Source organism: Pithys albifrons, chromosome 6, assembly GCF_047495875.1.
Source record: "Pithys albifrons albifrons isolate INPA30051 chromosome 6, PitAlb_v1, whole genome shotgun sequence".
Lineage (NCBI taxonomy): Eukaryota > Metazoa > Chordata > Aves > Passeriformes > Thamnophilidae > Pithys > Pithys albifrons.
This window is the reverse complement of record NC_092463.1, coordinates 8891233-8913879: the sequence shown is the minus strand read 5'-3', so window position 1 is coordinate 8913879 and position 22647 is coordinate 8891233. Positions and strand designations below refer to the sequence as shown.

General features: G+C 41.3%; 1 protein-coding gene across 2 annotated transcripts in view; it reads right to left on the bottom strand.

The window, feature by feature from the left end:
• AHNAK2 (AHNAK nucleoprotein 2) overlaps positions 1-22647 on the bottom strand; it is a 68601-nt gene that overhangs the window by 26087 nt on the left and 19867 nt on the right. Inside the window, exons 2-5 of one of the 2 annotated variants that reach the window (XM_071557384.1) lie at positions 2484-2560; positions 1643-1732; positions 815-871; positions 83-224 (exon numbers count right to left, since the gene is read on the bottom strand). In XM_071557384.1, coding sequence (XP_071413485.1) covers positions 83-224; positions 815-871; positions 1643-1732; positions 2484-2560 — 366 coding nt within the window. Of the gene's footprint in view, positions 1-82; positions 225-814; positions 872-1642; positions 1733-2470; positions 2561-22647 lie in introns of both variants that reach the window. The other variant, XM_071557385.1, reaches the window with a different exon arrangement.

Below are 22647 nucleotides of genomic sequence, written 5' to 3'. Positions count from 1 at the left end.
GGTATCTATGTGCACACACAGCCATATATCTTATTTAAAGATATAGAATAAAAGCAAAACAAAATAAAAAATCAGACTGTACCTTCTCTAAGACTAAATATTTTTGAAGCAGGAGATTCCTTAAGTACTTTTTTAATAAATATTCCTTCATTTCCTCCACCTTTCACACTAAAACCACTAGCACCAGCTTCTGCTTCTGTTTTCATGGTCACTTCCATTGTCTCCTAGAGATAGAAAAAAGTGTCAATTTTTGATTTTTATTCATTTGTATTGAAGAGTTCTACATTACAATAAAAAGTTGAGGCTTCTCAGGTATATTTTTTATAGCTCAGGAAACATCATCTGAAATAGAGATAACCCACTTGTTCAGTGTGGGTTTTATTCTGTTCTAAATTAGAATTAAGCACGTGTGTTAGGGTTACATGGGATCAAGGCCATCGGGAAAATAGGTTATAATTTTAAAATGTGAAACATATGGAACCTTTTAGGGCTGAAAGAATTTTCTGTGATGATGTTAAGCACTCGAATTAAAGTCAATGGGCCAGAAAAGTTAGACTAAGAGCTAATGTTGTGCTGTACTGTACTCAAACCAGAGAAGGCTAAAGGAAGAATGCTAAGAAGAAATATAGAAGGGCCTCAAATAGGACAAGTGTTTATGCTTATGCCACAACCAGGCAATTCATGAAGTTCCTGGTCAAAACAAGTCTAAAATGATTCTTTGCCCATTTATCCTTCCTTCTGTCCATTGTTCATGTGTGTGCTATGATAAACTCATAAGCTCATGCCTAAAAATACAGAGTGCTTTTAGACTGACCTGTGGATGACTGTGTTTTGATTTGTCTGTAGAATATTTTTTGTTTTCGTCTTGAAGCTGAAAAACAATTTTCAATTATTTACTGTTCAGAAATCATGCTGTTGTTAAGTACAACAAAAGTCAGTTAAAATTCCTGGTTTAGACTAAGAACTGAGGCTGACTTTAATGGCAACAGAGCAAAATCAGGATCTGCAAGTGCAATATACAACATGAATGATTTAACTATACTATTCCCAGTAGTGAATTAGATGCCAAGGCCTCCCTTCATTGTAAAAAAAAATTGCATTAAATGAACGCCAGAGACCAGATGTCTTAGAACATTGGGAACTTTTCTCTGTGTCTTAATGTAGCTCATTGTCCATAATTATTTTTGTAAACATACTTTTTACTTATTGGACTTCAACATGAATTTCAATCTGCTGCCTACTTATCTTAACATCACTGTACTAATTAAGTCTTTAACTTTGAATAACCAAGATGTACAGGTAATTTTGAAATACTTATTAGTTAGATTCAAGCCAGTTATATATTCTAACAAGAAAAACATTGTAATTTCTTTACACTCTCTGCCCCATGTCCTTTACAGAATGAAGTCAAATTCATTTTTTTGCCAAGAAATAGCAACATGGCCACCACATCCAGCACAAAATAAAATCATCTATGAACATGGACCAGATTTTGGTGGGGACAAGAAGACAATATGACTGCAACAATACTCCATTATATGCCATGAGTCTCTGCTAGTTGCAGGAAATAAAGCCTCTTGAAGTAACTTGTTAATTGATACTTGCAGGCAGGTGATGCCTGCACAAAACCTAAGTGTCTTGCCTCTAAATACTCTTCTTCTACGGGACACTCATAAACTGGAGAGGATCCTTGTGGCCTTGGACGAATGTCTTCTACTGCCACTTCATTAACCTGTGGAACAGAAACAAGTGGTGATAAAGGAACATCCACCATTAAACAGTGATACATTTTCTTAGGAGAGTTTCTCTAGTTACTCATGGTCTCCTTCTGAGTATAAATCTTTCATCAGTAGTGGTGAATGAAAACTAACAAATAACTCTTTTCTCAGGTCAATAACAAATACACTTCTCATGTTAAACTACTCAGAAACACAAGGGGCAGAGTCCTGAGAGACAAAAACAATTGTATGCTGATTCCAGTTTTCTTTATGTATTGTTTGTATCTACAGATCGAGCAGACTGACAGATCAATAAGTAATAATTGGAAAAGGCAAAAAAATCTATCCCCTGCTTTATCTGAACACCTAAACTTTTCATCCTGTGGCTTCAAGCTTTATTGCCCTCTATAACCATGCAAACCATGAAAAAGTCCTGGCAGGAATTTCTGCTGATAAGTGCTTGGCATGCTTCCTTCTGGAGTCAGACAACAGGGAACCTAAACCATCTACATCTCTAAAGAAACACTACTGCAGTTAACAGCCATGTAATAGTTTGCTAAGTCCTGGTAGCAAACTTATGCTTGTGAATCATGACAAAAAGCAAAGGCCTGAAGCATCTTTCTAGCTTTTGAGCTGAGAGGACAATCCCAAATACATTTTTAATGAGGAGGAAAATCACCAGCAAGATCCAGCTATAAACAAAATATTTAAGATCCCATTATGCCAAACTCTCATCACAGAAAAAACTCAACTCTAAAAACTCACAGAATCTTCATCCTCTGCATCTGCATCCGCATCTGCATCACCCGGTTGCTCAGCTGGTCTCAGCTGTCGTCCAGAACCTGAAAGCATCACACAGGTTGTTGGTGTCTGCAGAATGGCCACAGAGCACAGAGCTTGCAAGCTGAAAACCTCAGCAGCACACTAGGGGACATGCAGGGGGCAGCGGTGAAAAGGACTGCTTTCTTTTAGATTCCTATCATCACAGAATGGTTTCGGTTGGAAAGCACCTTCAGGATCATCCAGTTCCAACTCCTTGCCATGAGCAGGGACACCTTCCACTACACTGCGTTGTTCAAAGCCCCATCCATCCTGGCCTTGAACACTTCCAGGGATAGGGCATGCACAAAAGATACCAGGAATATTCATATCCAAAAATGTAAAGGCTTTTGTAAAGTAAAAAATCCGCAGATTGCTGAAAATGTAGAATTAGAAGTTACCCATATTTTTGTATTATTATTACCAAGTGGAGTTTGAGCTGTGTATTGGGCAGAAATGGCAGGGGTTTGGCAGTGTTGTGGCTGTGGGGTAGTCTGAGAGATCACAGACCACCCTGTGCCAGATGCAGTGTTTGCAGACAGCTCCACTTGCAATGCTGAAGTGATTGGAGGAGTTTCTGTCATTTCTGTGAAAAAGTGTGCAAGAAAAGGAGACAACACAAACAGAGGAGGAGGGCGAGAGAGAAGACACCACCAGAGCAGGAGGAGAGAGAAGAGATGGTAGAGCAGAGGGGAAGGGGCTTGATTCTGATGCATTCATGCTTGATGAAGGAGCCCACCCTGAGGCAACTGACTATGAAGCGATGAGTGGGAAAAAAAAAGCAAAAATTATGTAATGACGCCTGTCTACTGCACCAGTCCTCACCTCCCCAAAGGGACTGAGTGTAGCCCACAGTGAGGAGATAGGAGAAAAAGGGAAGGAGAGCTGTATGGAGGGAAGCTGAAATGTTTTTCCCTAAGTTCTTATATTTTTTAAAATGTCAGAGTTAAAAACCCTAATTAAAAGTTTGCTAATTCACAATAAATTAAATTGACTGAAATCCCCCATATTGAAACTCTTCCTTGCTTCTGACAAAGGTCTTAAAAGCAGGAAAGTAAACATCATGAGGCTCTCACAGTCACAAAGACTACTTTCTTGGTTTTTAGAAGTACTGAGGACAGAGAGAGATGAGGTGAAGGAGATGGGCTGTCTGAAAGTATGATCCTGTTGAAATGCCTTAAATTGGACACCAAAGAATGAAAACAGCATGAATGTAAACATCATTTTCAGAGATCCAGGCTTAGCCAGCAGAGGACAGTGTGGCTGAACTAGACATTCCCTGATGCACCAACTATTCTAACACATGCAGAAGTCCTTGTGCTTATGTCTCTTTCCTGTCTGCACGCTGCTTTTTCCAAGCCATCGGAGTGTCTAACTTCCTCACACCCAGTTCTGCAACTCTCAGGCACATGGTTTTTCTCAGGGATGGTCTTGTGCAGGGCTCAGGGTTGGACTCGATGATCCTTATGAGTCCATTCCAACTCAGCATCATCTGTGATCTTTATATTTTATACATAGTTTTAGTGCTCTTAAACAGATCTTCTAGTTTAAAAATATGATCAAACAGTAGAGAAGACAATCAAAAGAAGAACTGTGCAACTTATTAATTATCTACTTTAAATGGAGACTCCTTGAGCTGCAACACAACATTTCTGGATGTGGATATTACATGCTGTGTATGCAGACAAGCTGTCACAACTTAGGGATGTATGCAACTGCCCTGACTCACACCGTTGCCAAGCTCTTGTTAAATTTTTGTTGTGATTTTACTAATCATTCTTCATAGGTTTCTGATCTCCTCCATTTACTTTTTCCTTGACTTTTTTGAGCATGAACCTATTTATCCCAGGCAGAGTTTTGGAATAGTTACACCCTATGATTAATGATGGACCACTTTGTCAAGGTGAGTAGAAATACTGTGCTCCCAGTGGGAATGTCCCATACCAGTCTGTGGGTCAAGCTTCAAACTTGGTAGAACAGAAGTCATCCTCATTAGTCTCATGTACAGCATCTTAATCAGCTCTCCTGTGGTATCTTAGCTTCAGAGTACTAGAACCCATCAGGGCTGCCAGACTATGCCTCCTTTAGCCTTCACAGGACTAGCTGACACCTATGATGGGCAGTTCTAGAAAATTCTAGAAAATGATCTTAATGAAGACCCTAACTCAGTTGAAAGACCTTCTTAAAATTCGGTGGCTTCTTCTCCTTTTTTTTTCCTTCCCCTTAAAGCTCTAGCATTTGCAATCTTCAGAAGCAATTGGAAAATGAGCATAAACTTGTTAAAAAATTTAGACATAGATTTATGGACCTGACTTCAGACATTTTTGCTTGAGAATTCTGGAATCCACTCAAGAAACACTTTGCCACATGTATTTTAATAAGCATCATATGAGAAGAAGAGCTACAGGATTGATGCTTGATTGTTTAATTTGCTTAGTGCTTCTAAAGATTCAGTTGGCAACAATGATTTTTATTGCTCTTACTAAAATTCCAAGAAATAATAAGCACTTAGTCTTGTGGTATTGCCATATTTTTCACTTGGGATAATCCCACCCACAAGTCCTGCAGTCCAGTAGAATGAGTTCACAGAAGATTGCTTGGATCTCTGGAGTGTTTGCTCTTCGCTGCAGCACTTCAATGTTAAATACAGCATTGATCCCTGGTGGCTGCCAATAATTTCGCTACTGGAAAAGAAACAGGAAAGACTCATCTGTGAGACTTCTTAGACTGGTTCACTGCTGTTTCTCTTGTTTCACTCTGGTGTAACTTAAGTGACAGTTCCGTTGTCTAAAGCTGGAGCAATGCCAGCACAGGCTGCCCTGATCTCAGAACATGAATGGTCCTGTACAGTTTGTGCTGCGGATTTTTCACCATTCAGTGGGGCATATCCTTTGAGAATGGGATTCTGTGGCTATCCTACAAGTTCTAACTGAGTTGAAGTGTCTAAACCCAAATATTTTAAACAAAGGATTCTTGGAATGATTAGGTGACCAACACCTTTAAAATCTTCCTGTTATTGAGACTGGACTACTCATAAAATCCAAAAGAATTAGATCACTTTGTGCAGAGAGACCTGAACACTTATTTTCCATCATGATGCCATTTCAAACTAAGAAATAACACTGCCAGTTCTTGTTTGGTGTGGATATAGAGAGGTAGACCTGGCCAGGATGACATCTCATCTGGGACAGGACCAGGAAAGGAGTTTCCCTAGCTATGGATCAAGCAAAGCAGTGCTGTATGAGGCACAAAGGGGCCTTCATGTGCTTGGCCAAGTATTGCTAGAAGATTGCTCTCCTGGTCCTTGTTACAGGGGTTACGGATCAAAGTTTGCAAAAATGTCCCCAGAAAAATCCCCTCCTCTTAAAAGGATAATCTGTCAGAATAAAAGCCCTCTTTCACCCAGCTCATGGTGTGTAGGAAGGGACAGAGTCCTCCTGTGAAAATCTTTACTAAACCATTACCTCTCCTAAACAATGATAGTAGGGCCCTTTCCTACAAAGTGGAGCAACAGATTACTGTCACCAGGACTAACAGAGATGTGGCTGAGATTGCATAGAGGGACACAGATGACCTTCCCTCCCAAAGCTTCACACCAAGGCCTTTCCATCCACCTTGATTTCCCCAAACTCTGCCTCAGCTGCCCCTCTACAACAGATAGCCCATGTAATAAAAGACTTGTTGTGCCTTTGATTCCTGCTGTAGACTAGGATTTGGTTCTGATTTTTTCCTGATTCAGAATACTTAAAAAAATCCATAAAAGAGAATTAAAGTATCTTTTCAGCAAAGCCTTCCTTCTCAGTATGAAATCCTGTGCCAATAAACTATGATTTATATGCATGTCGTTCTCATGCCCCAAATAGCAGTGATGCCAACATTTTATACATTTTAGCTTTTTTCATGAACCTTGGACAATCAGTGCTTTATTCAAAGTGTTTTCATAAACAAGATGGAATTTACATCAGTGACTACTTCTAATAGCCACTGAACTGACTCCAGAACAAGGGAATTTTTTGAAAGTAAGCAGTAGGAGTCATATAGCCTAGATCATTTTCATATCATATGACTGAAATGTGTATCTGAAATTTTTTTGAAATGCAATTTCTAAAAAAATATTTTATCTTTAGCCTAGCAACCCAGATGGACTGCTCTAGGTAAAACCACAAAACAAAAAAAGGAAAAAACGGTGGGGTTTTTTGTGCTCACATGGGTAACAGTCTCCAAAACCACATTTGAGACAATATAATGAATTTCAAGTATGAGTGTCATTGAATTCAAATCAATTGCACTTTAATGTACTGTATAAAGATAAACCTACCTTTAGTCAGAATACTGGCATATAAAATTACTGTAATCTGTGTATTTTAAAATAAAGTAAAACAGCAAATGAGAATACCAGAGATGCTAATAAAAGAAACAATAACACTATTTGCTGATCATCTCATCTTCTTTGCTTATGAACAATTTTCCTTTCTCTGCAATTCCTAGATTTGGCTTTCTGCTTTATAAGATTTTATACCAAAGTTAGGTTTTCATATGAATAGTGAATTTAAGTAATCTGTTCTTATCTTTACCCATATTACTTGCATCAACTTCAACTTTAATTCAGCAAATAGTTTCTCTTAACAGAGAGAAATCTGATTCACTATAAGTATCTGTCCACAGGTGAAAATTTTGTGCGTTGCTCACTCATTTATTATTATTTAAGTGCGCAACGTGTGCCTTTTCTTTATCAGAATTCTGATGTTTGTTAATCACTATTTCTAAGCTATGATAAGAAATTAACAGTCCTGTTTGTGCAGTATTGTGGAAATTAATAGCTTTGAGTCCATAGCACGAGAAGACTCGTGCCTTGACATATGGGGCAAGGCTGGGACATCTTTAGATCAGGTCTTTTCTGACAATGCAAAGCACACTCTGGGCATCTAACCCAATTTGTATGATTAATAAGGAGAAGGAGGAGTGAATAATTGCAAGACAAACAACAACAGCAATAATTTAATATCATTGTCATTGTTGGCACTGTGTTTGACCCACCAAAGAATTCATACATGTAGGTCAGCAGTTTTCATGGTGCTTCCCCTTCTGCTTATGTCTTGTAAACACAGATGTGCATGGCTGCTGTCATGGACAGCTTCAGCTGGCTCCTGTATCAGACCTCTCTTCCTGCAACCATCAGTCCCTGTGCCTGCAGCAAGTCTGTCTGTCCCTCTGCCCTCAGGCACTCTGTCATGGGTCTGCTATTTCTCATGCATGAACAGCTAGTAGCTGCTTATTGCTTCAGAATTTCTTCTGTTTTTAAAATTGCATCCCTTTCTCAAGATGGGTGGTGTGCCTGATGTTTTTCCCCCACAGCTTGTTCTCCTTCTCTGCAGGTATCACAATTACTGGGATTCCTTGTCTTCCCTCAGAGCTCTCACAGTCACCTGAGCAGCGCTGCTGTGAAGTCCCACAACCCCTTCTAACTCTCTTCTTATATTTGAAATAGGGAATACTTGGAATAGCTGGAATATTTAAAATCGTGGGTCCCAGTTCAGGAAAGCACTTGATAACAGGAACACTATGCACATGCCTGGCATTCATCTTGGCCTCTCAAGAGCACATTTTCAGATAGGCAAGTTCACCTGACTTCCAAGCAAGCAATGATGGAGGAAAATGATCCTGCAAGCATCAGTTGCAAAGATAAGAATCTGAAGGGATCTGCAAATAAACCCTGTTACCCATGTACTGTGTTCCTAAAGGGAGCTGCCATGAGGTTTAAAGCATAGTTTTTGGCACAGTCTGTGTAGGCTTGACCATGAGCTCCAGCAGGTTCACAGCATTCCCCGTAAGCAACTCCAGCTATGCTGGGGAAAACCGTCAGAAAAAAAATCAAAACATTCATCTTCTACAGAGCTTTCCCAGTGCATTCCAGAGACCTGGATTCATTCCATTGTCCTGCAAGATCCCACGGACTGAGTTACAACAACTGCTGGGCAGGGCTCTGGGGCATGGCAGGACCGCAGTGGGAATGCCGCGGCTGTCACTCTATCTGGGCAGGATACGTGGCAGAGGGGCGATGCGGGCGCAATGTCACGGAGAACGCTGCCTCTCCCAGCCCTCCATCGCAGGAATGTCATGTTACTTCACTTGAACGACTGCCAGGGAGACAGCGGGGGCACCCAGTAGCTCCACCTAGAAGAACCAGCTTGTCAGCTCTGAAAAGAATGACTGACACAGTGGGAAAAGCAGCCGTTCTGCCTCAGAAAACGTGATAAAACGAGGATCAGTACCTCCCCCCTAGTGTTTCCCCTCTGCCCTGTGCTGGGAGTGGGACGCTCCCCACCAAGCCCTGAAATTTCTGTGGGATGAAGACAAAGGGCTAGTCTGTGGAGTGAAGATAAAGATTTTGCTGCTGAAGGGGTTTAACAGGCCTTATTATCAGCGGGATGCTATCAGAACCAGCTGGGCCGGTGTTTAAGCTCTACTCCTGCCTTTGTTTTGCATGGGTTTGGTAATGCCCCTTGGCTGCACTCTGTCCCTGGGCTGCATACTTGTGCTGTGATGAATGTAGCTCAGCCTTCCGAGCTGAAAGCAGAGGCTTGTAGCACAGTCGTGCTGAAGGAGCAGCTACTCCCAAATAACCAACGTGTGAATAGTTTCCTTCCATTCAAGGCATGAACAAGATGTTTTGATTCAATGCCTTGGTATGTTAAGCTGCCTCTGTTGGCTGTTAGAGCACTTCACTAAAAGCCTTCAAATCATTTCATCTCAAAACCTTTTGAAAACAGAATATATATGTAAGTTACAATCATGAGTCTCTTTGCCCAGCCAGAGGCTTGTCCATGCAGTTAGCGCCTGCTTTTATCAAAAGGAACAGTACTCTGCTCTGCAAGTACATCCAAGTAGAGAAATGTCTTTGGAACTAAGTTTTCTTACAGACCATATGAGCTCTGTCGGATTTTATAGAGCATTTTCTACAGGTTGACTAATATCAGGAAAGATGTAAAAGAGCACTGGCAACTAAGAACAGATATAAACACTACCATAAAAAGAGAAACTAACAGCCTCTAGATGAAAAGAAGAATGAATGGCTTTCCTGTGAGTGTGTGTTTATTGATAAGCTCTGCCCACAGATGTAAAACTATGGAAAGCATTCCTGCTCACACTTCACAATAGGACCAAAACCTTTAGGAAGACTGATCAGAAAGGAACTCTTGATTCTTACAGTAGTCCACCTTTCTCTGACAGTAAAGAAAAAACTTAACAGAATCCATAGGACAGTTCAGAGCATGAGAATAAATCACTCTGGTGGAGCTCTGCACAGACTTTCTGAGTCTGAGTCATATTTAAACCTGAAAAGCACAGAGGACTTTTTTTTTAATTGTCATACTGAAATTTCCCAGATCCTGGGTTAATGACTTTCACCTAGCTATCACCATTTATTGGTTACTTGGCTATACAGGAAATGTAGTTTGGCCAGATTCACATAACTCTTCTGGTACAAGAATAAAATATTTACTAAGGTATTTCATTAGTCTGATATTTCACCTCTTACTAAAACAGAATAATGTTTCACAGAGAGTTTGAAAATAAGGTCTTAACTGAAGTTTGCTGTGAGAACATGAACAGAGTAATTTCCAAAAGAGAGAGCAAAAGCAGTTAGCAGTGGTTGATATCAGAATCTGTTTTCCTGGTCTATCCACCCTCTTGCTAGCTAAAACACAGCTACAACTGGCAGAGGGAAAAAGGCACTGGAGAAATGCTTATGGTACCCAGCAAACAATCAGAGTTTTGGTGATGTTTCTCCTGTGCCATGGTTTCGTCTCAGAAGCAAAAGTTTTCTATCATCTCTGTAGTTTCAGTATGATTGCCTGCAGGGTAGGTGTAACATCCTACCCTATATCTATGTTTGCTGTCTTACTCAGGAATTTTCCTCTCTCAGGTTTTATGTGACCGAATGGGTTTCCAATCTGTGTTTTACTTCCTTCATTAATTCCTACAGTGCATAATTATTGTGAAAATCAAGTTAATTATCACCCTCTCTGATAATCATCAATTCTGATTTTTCCAGGATTGCAGGGTGTCTATTCTCACAAAGTTGGTAAGAGAAGGGAATCATTTTTTAGCAACTGTTGTTATGTATGCCCTAACTCCTGGACTGCACCAAAACTGCTTACCACCCTTTTGGCCAGGGCAAAACCAAGTTAGCAATTTATAGGCAAATAAAGAAAAAAAGACCCATCTAATTTGCTGTGATCCTCAACAATTTTATCTTCTGAGACTCTCAACAGTTTATTTCTTGGGATATACTAGTTTTACTTCCAACTGAGTCTCTACCACAATGTAAATAGTTGCATAGATACCCAGCTAAAATTTCCTGGAGTGTCACTGTCCGTCTGGATGGTCTGGGTTTTAAGGAAGGCTTCTGGGACAAGTTGCAAATGAAGAGCTCTCACTTGCTTACCAGCTCCAGAAATCCCAGCAGGAACTACTCTGCAACTATTTGGCTATCCAATATATTGATGAGACATGTTGCCATTTTACTCCCTCTGAAGAGAACCCTTTCACCTATGCAAAGAACCAGACTTCGAAAGTGAAGCATAGCTGCCTTCCTCTCAGAGTGAGGAGCTGATTCCTGCTGTCCTCCCTGTTAGATAGCTGTGAATTCAGCTCTTACCACAACTTGCCTAGAAGCGGAGGCAGGTGGGTCTCACTGCAGATATGGCCCATAAAGCTCACATGAATTAACTTTTCCACATTCCTTCTCCTCACTGATTCACCCCTCCAAGAATCCAGGCTTCTCCCAGGGCGGATTGCCTGTTCTACTGCCAAAACACATCCCTGCTCAGATTTATAAATGAATCAAATGAATACATTTATGGAAAATGATCATTTTGCTTGTGTAGGCTTGATTGGCAGCCCTGGAGACTCAACTTCCCAGGCCACAGAGTCAGTATTTCTTAACAAGCACTGGCTGTTAACCCCAAGATATCTCTTAAGATAGCCCAGAACTGACCAGAAATAGCAAGGGAAGCTGACTCCTCTTTATCCTCTCTCTGACACATTAAAGGAAGATGCTAATTCATGGCAGTTTTGGTAGAAAGCACATTTTTTCCCCCTAAGAACAGGTCTTAAGATAAGAATAAGAATAGAGGATCTACTAACATTATGCAAAAAGCCCAAAGTGAACAACGCAGGCTTTATATAAATGGCACTTACCACTCCAAAGTAGAAACAGACCTTTCAGCCCAAACTGCTAAAAAACACTCTTCAAAACCACTGCTTAGCAAATGCCTTCATCAGAATCAGTGCTCAATAAAAATTTTGGTATTTAGGGATAAATATAAACATATATTTACATATATAGAAAGAAGATTCATATCATGATCATTGTGGTCTTAAGATCCGTATGGTCTAGGAGACTTCTATTTCCCTTTACTCCACTGATAAAATTCAGTGCATATTTAAGTGCCCAGATAAAGTAATATTAATGGAGTGATGTTACTTTTACCATCTACTTGGTATGCTGGGCATAGCCCCTCTCAAAACAGGAATGCAGAAAAATATGTGTAGTTTTTCCACAACTTTTTATGGGGGCTTTTATATAAATATCTGCCCTTGGAAACAGGGTTTCAGTTTGAGAGAAAATTCCCTGTGCAACTTGTTTTGATGTAAATCATCACAGGAAAAAATACCTTTTAAGCCTTTAAATTCCCTAATGTATATGTAATACAAAGATATGGGATAAAAGTGACAGAAAGTTATTATGGGAAAATATTTTACATCAAAAATAAAGTTAACAGGTCTCTCACTTTGTTAAGATAAAAATCTTTTCAGTCAATAAACAGTGAGGGTAGCAAAATAGCATTTGGCACAGCTCACTTTCCTTGTTTTTGTGTGGTAGGAGATTATCTTTAAAATTAGAGAGAATTTCTGGATGCAGACTGTGGGTTTACAGAAGCATAAAAGATAAATTACAGATAAACTAATCCATTGAGTCAGATAAAGAAATAAATTAGTATAGCTCTGTCCACATCAATGTAATTCAAATCTGAATAAATGGACAATAAACTTTACAGTCACAAAAAGGTCAGATTTCAAAAGGATTGAGTAAGTTACTTACCAAATTATTGTTTAAAATATTGTCTCTCGACTTTCATATATTGGTTTGTACCTCCTTTTTGAACATCTTTCCCTAACAGATGTGTACCTTGCTCTAGCATTTTCTAAACGCATCATTTGATAACTGTCTTAATGTACAAATTAAAATCTGTGAACTTAATCTTTACTCTTTGAAATTAAAAAATAATTATGTAAAACTGAAAAGCAATGGAATTTTAAGTGCATATTAAGTTATAGAAGTAAAAACTGAGGATGATAAACTTCAGCCACATTGTATTATTGGAAAAAAAATTAATCTTTGCATGTGGTTTTTAAATGATCCAGTGCGACCTTTCATTTCTGTGCCTTCTAGCACCCAACAATAACAAACCAGGATGCTTGCCTAATAGATTGGAGAAAAACACCGTTTAGTTAAGGAAATAGATTTCAGTTTCCTGTTGCATAGAGAGTAGTATAAAGCATAGGGAGAAATCATTTCTCTAAAGACTCACTACTGCAGTTCTGGATTTCTTTTTGGTTAAAGACTCCAACAGCGAGAAAGCAACTGCACTGTGGTTCATCCTGAGTTAAATATTTTTTAACTCAGTTAAAACAGAATGCATTCTTTTTGAAGGCACATGGTAAGGTTTTTCTCAATGAACGGCTGTGCTAGATTCAGGTTAACGTAAAAGGGGACTAAATTACATTCTGCTCTTCCCTAAATCAAGGGCTCCATTGAAATCAAACAGCCTTCTACCACTGCAAAGCCAGTATAAGCAAAAGGAAGACCCTGGAGGCTTCAGTTACAGTCTTTGAGAACTGCTGCAAATAGGTGGATCTAACTCTTGTCACAGGTGACTTCTTCAGAGTAATTTAAATCTGTTCATTTAAATCCAGTGGCTTGTCCCCACCTTGTAGAATAGCAATGACTGCCTTGATTTGTGGAACTGTGAAGAGTTTGAGTGCAAGAGGAAAGAATGGGAGGCACCTGGAGATGTACTTCATCAGTCCATCTGTAGGTTTTTCTGCATATCCTTGCAAAGAGTATTTTTAAACCAGTGGTGTTTTCCTATTTACATTCTTCTGTACCCTGCCTGATCCAATGGCCCAGTGAGGACTCTGCTCTCTGTGAGCTGCAGTTCACTCTGTGTAGCAGATTGCTTTCTCCTAAAGAAAGTGGAAGAGGATATTGAGGGGAGACTTCACTGCAGTAATAACTTCGTTGTGAGGGGAAGAAGAGGGGCAGGCACTGATCTCTGTGGCAACCAGTGACAGTACTGGAGGGAATGGCCTAAAATTGTGCCAGGGGAGGTTTAGGTTGGATATTAGAAAAAGATTCTTCACCCAGAGGGTTGCTGGGCACTGGAATAAGCTCCCCAGGGAAGTAGTCACAGCACCAAGCCTGACAGAGTTCAAGAAGCATTTGAATGATACTCTCAGACACATGGTGTGGCTCTTGGGGGTGGGCTCGTGCAGGGCTACGGGTTGGACATTTGTATGTCCCTTGTGGATCCCTTCCAACTCAGCATATTCTGTGATTCTGTGGATTTGCATTCCTTGCACTATGGACAACTTATGCACACTGTACTATGTTCACAAATTATTGTCAATAAAGCCAGAAAAGGAGACTGATTGCTACCGTGAAATTATCCTGTCTAAAACAAAAAGCTCCACCACCATCTTACTGTGACATTTTTTAATTCCACAATCCCAAACTTCTCTGTGGACTGAGATTTCAATAACATTTTAGTAGTGACTAAAATATTTGCTTTATATAGGAGTGTTTGAGCCAGTTTTGACAGAATTTTGCAACCACATTGGGAGCAGAATTTGTTTCTTTCTTCATTGCAAATACTTTGAACACTTTTGGAGGTGTGTCCCCATCTGACCAAAAGAGCATAAAGGAAACAGAAAAGCAACCTGCTGATCTTAGAAGACAAACAGCCAGAACTCTCAATTTTTCAGAGAAATCAAGTGCAGAGCTTGATGCAATGGGTCACAGATGGCAAAAGGGCAAAGACAACCCACAGACAGACCAGAGTAAGTCACAGAATCATAAAATCATGCAAAGTTTTGGAAGGGACCCTAAAGATCACCTTGTTCCAACCCCACTGATGCGAGCGGGGCACCTTCCACTACACCAGGTTGCTCAAAGCCTCCTGAAGTCCTGCTTCAGGAGCCCCTAACTGAAAAACACATCCTTGTACACACCTACATCAGGTAAATCTGTCATGGAAAAACTATCACAAAAGGTTTTGAAAAGAAATCTGGGCCTCAAGTGGGTAGGGTCTCAAGTGTGTAGGACCCAGATCCAACAAAAAGAAGCGAAGCACAGTGAACAGGGTCAGGACTAAAATTCAGGATCTTCTAGGGCACATTTCTCCTGACATGGGTTTGGTTTGAGAAAAGAGCAATTTGTTTTTTGGAACACAGCTTGGTGCTAGGTCTTGTTCTTGATCCCTGGACTTCACAGGCCCATTCTCAGAGTGCTTCAGCACACATATACAAAGTACATGTTGCTGTGGGTTTATCCTCTGCAGCTGGAACCACTGGACCAGTTAACAACTCCTGAACTGCTTGCTATGAGGAGACTCCGATAATTTTGTTACTCTTATGGCTAGGGCAGGTGTGGATATTACATCTGTGCTACTCTGCACACCTACCTCTGCACAAACATTTCACAGCTATATGTTCGAAGAGGGGGATCTGAAACTGTATCTGAGGAGTTTCTAGAGAAGTTTAAGCTCTCCTTACAGAGCAGTGCCAGCTCAGGAATACTGGAAAACACATTTTTCATGCATATGTTTTTTATTAAATGCAGCTGTCAAAACAGAGCAGGGCTCATGTTCCTGAAAAGGTGCAGGGAAGAGAAGACAAATGGTTGGAATAAAGCCTCCCCTGCCTAGGCAAAAATCACCACTTCTGTAGAGACTTCAGGACAACCTTTAAACTAGCTGGCTCAGGGACTAGTAGCTGTCTAGCTGTGGGATTTCAGTGAATGCTGTACAAACCCAACCAACACCCCACGGAAGCCAGTGCTTGCTGCACAAGCCACTCAGCCTGTGCCCAGACTGGCTGGATAGACACTGGCTCTGCCCAAACTGCACCTTCCCAGAGCAGCGTAGGCACAACCCAAGCCTCAGTCTCCCTACCATGCTGCAGATAATGTTACAAGTGTGTTGGCAGTGAACTTAAACCATCTACCGCAATCTGGTAGTACCTAGCTCTAATCATTTTGTTGGACTAGAATTAGGATAGTGAAAACAGCAAAGCAAGATTTTAATTTTTTATTATAATTTTCCTCTTATTCCATAGACATAGATTCAGACTATGTCCACTGATTTAAATGTTTGTTCTGAAGGTGTTCAGCTGATTAACAGCAGCACAATAGCAGAATTTGACTGTGATCTTCAGATGACAATGTCAGTTAACAGACTTGCTTATTTGTCTGTAATATTTTATTTGGGTTTGCTATTAAGTTCCTATTCAACAAGGATAATAGTCTAAATACGATGCAGTTGTGTGGCAACAGTGTACCAGATAAATTAAGCTAACTCTGGGTAATATCACAAAAAAATATGTGTTTATAGCTTCATGCCAGTTTCTGACTAATGCTTTTGTTTGTTGCTATAGCAAACCACACATGAATCTGATAGCCAAAAGTGTGTTTATGACTAACCTTAGCTCTCTGGGGATTTAAAATATGGAATTAAAAAAATCCCAAAGCCACAATACACAATGTCAGGAGAACATGATAGGAAACACCTTTTTTGGCACGAGTTACTATGAACATTAAAAAAGAAGAACATCATGAGTGGAAAACATTAGGAAATGGGAACTGTGGGAATAACCGCCTTTAACCCACTGTGATTAAAACAGAGCTTTTACTTTACATTGCAAAGTTGCCTGTGAAGGACTTAAGAATGTTGCAGGAAGTCCTGGCTGCACGTTAAGGGATAGATTTAAGGCTCTGAGATCTGGAGAAGCTTTGTACCATACTTTAAAATATTCAGACCACTTTACTTGAGATCCTTTTTATACTCTGCCTTGACACCTAGGACACTGGTATTCACTTAATTAATTTCTATTACCATTTATACCTTGGTAGTTTCCAAGAGCCTGTCCCAAGCCTGACACCTCATTATGCTGTACAAATACACAATGGAGAACAATGCTGGCCCCAAAGGGCTTTCTGTCAAACTAACAGAGACAGCCAAAGGGAGAGGAGGATGGACAGAGTGGGAAGGAGAGAGGCAATGCGACTGCATTACCCACCAAATCAGAGTGTGAACCCAGGTGTCTTGCACCCCAGTTCAACTGACTGATTCAAGTTGCCAAATACGTTCCTGTGGGAAGAGGAATTTATGTTCCCTGCAGAGGAAAGAAGATCAATACAGCTAAACTAGGACAGCTTACAACAAAGCTACATTTTGTCAGGCCAAATTTATGCTAGCGTTGCCCTGTTGTTCTTAATAACCTCTTTCCTTCATAGGTTAAAAAGTGTAAAGGGAAATACTGCAGTAGCATGTATAGACTAGATCAGTTACTATTAACGTTTTCTATTGATATTAATTACTCTGGCTCTAGGTTGTATATTGGATATTTATTCACAGACTTGTACTGTGTATAAATGTACATGGTTATTGCAATCCATAGCAAGTTCTCCCATCATCTATACCAACACTTAACTGAGTCTTGAGATCATGTACAGCTTTGTGGTGAACCAGGTCTGCCCAAGCTTTCATGGTCCAGTTATTTCCAAGAGGGTTCATGAAAGACACGTTGACCCATCACTAGGATAATGAGAACACTGCCATAAGGGGAAGCTTGCAAAAACTGGTAGGACTCAGATGGTATCTGCTGGTTATTTAGTGCCACAGGATCAAATATCGAAATATGGAGATTTCATTCAGCGCTTACTCAAGCAAGACATTAATTGGCTTCAATGAATCTGACACATAGCATGTTACGTTGTATTAATCTTGTAATTCAGACTGTGATAGGGGCTGAGATCAGCTTTGGTTCCATCTTGTAAAATCCAGCAGAGCACACATCACTGCTCACAGCAATCATGCCTGCATCCTTTAAGAGTAAAAACTTTTATAAAAAAATGAAAGCATTTTTGTAGATTAGCCATGAACTCCATTGATATATAGAGGAAGTAGCATTAAGACATCACTGTTATATAAAGTGAGAAACAAAGGCAAATAAGAGATAGGCAGAAGTTTTCCAGCTTTTGCCTCAATATCACTACTGGAGTACAGAGCCATTGCTGGTGACATGCAGAAGGCCATATATGACTCTCTCTTTGCTTTCACATGCTTTTTCAGTTCTTCACATTTGGCAAAAACTCATCTTACAGAAAAGAAAAAGAAGGAAGCTGCCAGGCTTCTTTCCCTCACACTGAGATCCTGAAAACAGCTTTGGTTACTGGAAGTACAAGACAGAGACCATTTCAAAACAGCTACCTCATTGCCTGTGATTTATCCCAAAAGCAATTGCTCTTCCCTGGGAGCACTTTAGCAAATGAAATAAGAGATCATAGGTAGAAGTTGCCAACCCAACTCCAGCTCCAAATGACTTTCTGATCAGTAGTAGCAGAAGGCACTGGTTACTAGTACTTATGGATATGTGTTTAAGCAGGTGTGGTGCTACTTAATGAGCCTCTTTCTCTTTAGGCTCTCAAAAGGCATAGCTACCAGTCACACCCCTCTAGGGTATCTGTCTCCCAGACAGCACTGCCTGGCACATGTGATTATGCACCTGCCCAGAGCACCATGTGAAACAAGGTGAGCTCTCCCCACCTTGCAGAAAATAAGACAGCAAAACGAAAAAAAGAGACTTTCTCAAAGTCACAAAGCAAGTTGGCAGTGGAGTCAGCAATAAATACAACCCAGATGTCCTGGATTCCACCTCCTCCCTGCACCATGCTGCCTCTCTTAGCTCAGTGCTGGAAGGAAATGTTTTACGTTTACTCATCCCTCCTTTTCCTTTGTCAATAGAAATTAAAGCAGGCATCTGACTGCCTAAGCCTTGAATACTCTGATGGTTTCCAAGGCTTGCAGTGAAGTCAGCCAACATTTCTATTGAATCCAGCCCTAATGGACAACTAGAAGTGATTTCTTTGCCAAGTAGCCTATCAGTGCAAAACTCATTTAAGCATATACTGCTTTTATATAGATATGCATTGTGTGTACAAATATATATTATGACTATATATATATATTTCAGTTCTTTGCAAAGAACGACTAATTACAAAAATACAGTTTTTTAAACTGTACTGGTTTTGGCTGGGTAGAGTTAATTTTTTTCATAGTAGCTGGTATGGGGTTGTGTTTTGGATTTGTGCTGAAAACAGTGTTGATAATTCAGGGATGTTTTCGCTATTGCTAAGCAGTGCTCACACAGAGTCAAGGCTTTTTCTGCTCCTTACACCACCCCACCAGTGAGGAGGCTGGAGGTGCACAAGGAGCTGGGAGGGGACACAGCTGGGACAGCTGACCCCAACTGACCACAGGGATATTCCAGACCATATGGTGTCTGCTCAATGTATAAATCTGGGGCAAGAAGAAGGAGGGGGAGGACACATTCAGAGTCATGGCATTTGTCTTGCCTACTCACCATTATGGAGTCCTGATTTCCTGGAGATGGCTGAATACCTGTCTGCCAGTGGGAAATGGTGAATACCTTCCTTATTTTGCTTTGCTTGCATGTGTGGCTTTTGCTTTCTCTATTAAACTGTCCTTGTCTCAATCCACGAGTTTTCTCACTTTTCCTATTCTCTCCCCATCCCATCATGAGGGGAGGGATGAGAAAGAGGCTCAGGGAGGCTGAGTTGACATCATGATGAGTTGATATGACACCAGCTCAGCCAAGCAGTGAATAGACTGATACTACTACTATAAAAAAATACTGCATGGTTATTTTTGTATGTATAGATTTAAAGCAAGCCTCTCTACCTTTTTACTTTGTGGAAAGGCAGGAAGGTCTGTTAGGATGTTTCTTGCATTGAACTCACTCAGGTCTGCCAAAGGACTGATAGCTACTTAGCATTAATTTACCATTAATTTATTTTGTGAACAGAATGTTCAATTATTTAAAATTTGCTCATTAAACTATCTATGGTGTCTGTGTGGTGGGCCACATCCATATGTTTTTCAAAAGCAATGTAAATCCCATTTCCATGGAATACGTCTTGTCCTGTCAGCAAAATATCCTTACTGCTGTCAGCCCAAAGTGAGTCCATGTCTCTTAGCAGCTGGACACATTCTTACTTGCCTGGTATTTTGCCCTGAAGGTGAATGCCATTCCATTTTTTCTACCTGTCATCATGCAAAGCCTGGTGGGATTGTAGGTGTTGTGCTGCAGTTGCTATAACTCCACTGCCAATGTGCTGCTCTGCCTACCAAAGGTGCTTCAGGGGAGCTGGCCAGAAGTTAGAAAGAAATGCAGCATTTCACACTGTATCCTCCTCTCCCCAAAATACTCAAGGGGCATGAGAGTGGGAACAAAAACTTTAGCAGCTGCTAAACACTTAGCTCCCTCCTTTTTCTTGCCAGGAAACAAATGCCCTCCAGATTTTGCATTCAGGTCTCCTATGAGAGGCCTCTGTTCCTCTGCAGAACAGCAGCAGGGGATTCCACACATGGTAAGGTCACAATATTCATGCTTTTACTACACGCTCTCGTATTATGTGCCTCCACCATGAGCATTTTGCACAAACCCACATGCCAGATAACTGCATCCATAGCTTTGCTTCAGTCAACAGGGCTTTATTATGACCAAGAATTTCTGAGATTTTTTAGACAATGAAACAAACAAAAAATGCAGCCCAAAGAAGCCTTCCCTCTTCCTCTGTAGAACTGTTTTCACTATTTCCTCATTATTGTCACTGCCATTTTGCTCAACTTGCTTGACACAAAACTTCTAAGTTCTCCAAGGCACACCTGGGTAGGAGGCTACATATCACTTAACACTGTGGGACCTTAGCCTGCCATCAGACTGCAGCAGCAATAAATGACAAGAATAGATCTTGACAAACATGGCTGGGTTGTGCCGTTTTTTGTGCAACAATCATAAGTTTGACAGATTTGAGCCTGCCTTCATGCCAGAGACTCTGCTGTCTGCAGAGCAGGAAGGTCTCAGTCCTCCTCAAAGCTATTGCAGCCAGGTCAAGGACATTGCTCCTTGCTGCAATCTGTCATTGCCAATTTAGCAAGTCCCAGTTCTCTTCCCCTGAGTGGACAGGCTCTGGCTGGCCTTGCCCGTAGTTCCAAGTGTGCCTGAGAGCCAAAATCTTATCGCAGTCCATCTCTGTCTCCTTGCAAGAGCAGAGTTGTGGAGGAGTTGGCGTGGTCTGTGCTGGTATGACAGCCAGCTCCTGTTTTGGATTAGAGGATAATGGTTTTCCCTCCCTCTAGATCCCTCACTAGGCATTTAAAAGAGAAGGATTTGTGTGAAGGAGAAAACACTCATGCTGGGTTTTATACCTCTTTTGCCCTCCCTTTGCTCTGTTGAGAGTGAAAGCCCCAGGCCAATGGGCTGTATCTGCGTGTGCTATCAAGGGGCCTGACTTTTCTCAGCCTAAGCCATGAAATAACAGTGTGATAGTGAGGAGGTGTTCATACAGCACCTGAGCTTACCTGCAGTTCCCCACACAGAGGGCTGCTGGCAGAAGGCCAGTTTTCAGTGCATGTCACAACTTGGGAGAGCATTGCAAAAGTGCCACTTCCCTATCAAATGCCAGGGTGGAGATCTGCTGATTCCAATCCCCATGTTCCAAAGCAGGGCAGAGACTGAATGTGAACCAGCAATAAGCCCCAGACACAAAGAAGTGCAAATAAATTAATAAAACACAGCTGAGAGTGGCGGGGGCAGCAGAAACACCCCAAACACTCCAGCCACTGGAAGGACTGCTGTACTGCTGATGTGCAACACAGCGCCACAACACCAGTGTTTGCTGCAACACCTTCAAGAGGTTTCCCCTGGGCTCAAAAGGCTGTGGTTGCCCATGGAGGCAAGGAGGAGGTCCTCACCCAAACTGGTTTTCACTGGTCTGGCTGAACTTGTCTGTGTGTGGCCCTGCTGGCTGCTCTCTCAGTGCCCGTGAAAAAGAATCTAAAATCACTGGTTTTCTTTCCATGCTATTTGCTTCTGTAACTGCTCTGGGGTTGTCTTTGACTCCATCACAGCATCTTGAGGGTTTGCAGGCACATTTAGGCCACCTTGTTGAGGCAGTAGGCTGTGGTAGCAGGGTGTGCTGTGGGCTTCCCTGCTCCTAAACCCCTGCTCCTTGTCTTTTTGCCAAGTTATCTCCCCTCAATGCTGCCTCTGCCAAGCAGACTGATCCCAAAGATAGCAGCCTGTAAAGGACTTCAAGGTAGGCCTGTCACAAATGTCCTTCAGCAGTGCTGTATGAATTTACTTTTCTTCAAAATAAATCTAGAAACTGAAAATAGGAAATCAGGGGGTTTTCCACAGGTTTTCCTACCCAAGCCTTTCCATTAACTATAGTCCACATCCAACAAGTTAATCTGATTCGACTATTTCAACTCCTCTGTTCCGGAGCATGTTGTGTCCCTCAGTGATGAGTGCCCTGAACACCCCTGCCAGCATCGCACTACCTCTCTGAGCACCATTTGCCTGCCTGCAAACACCCAACCTGCTGCCCCATCACCCATCTGCTCTGCCATCTGCCTGCCACAGCCTTCTGTGTTTCTGCACCGTGCACTGTCCTCCCGGAAAAGCCACAGTTCCATGCTTGAAGAGAGGGACTGCAGCATGTTTTAAATCAAGAGAGAGAGGCAGTTCTGAATTTGTAGAACAACGTGGGTTGACTGGGACATCATCTTACTAGGCACTGAGTGATGCACAGTAAATGCTGCTGACACATGTACCTATTCATGCTGGCCCCAAAATGACAAAACATTTGTGCTACCAGATTCCCCCTACCTACCACTGTTGAGATCCTGCCAGTCTGGGATGTATTTCCAATAGCCTCTGAGCAGCCTGACTTCTGAACAGGGAT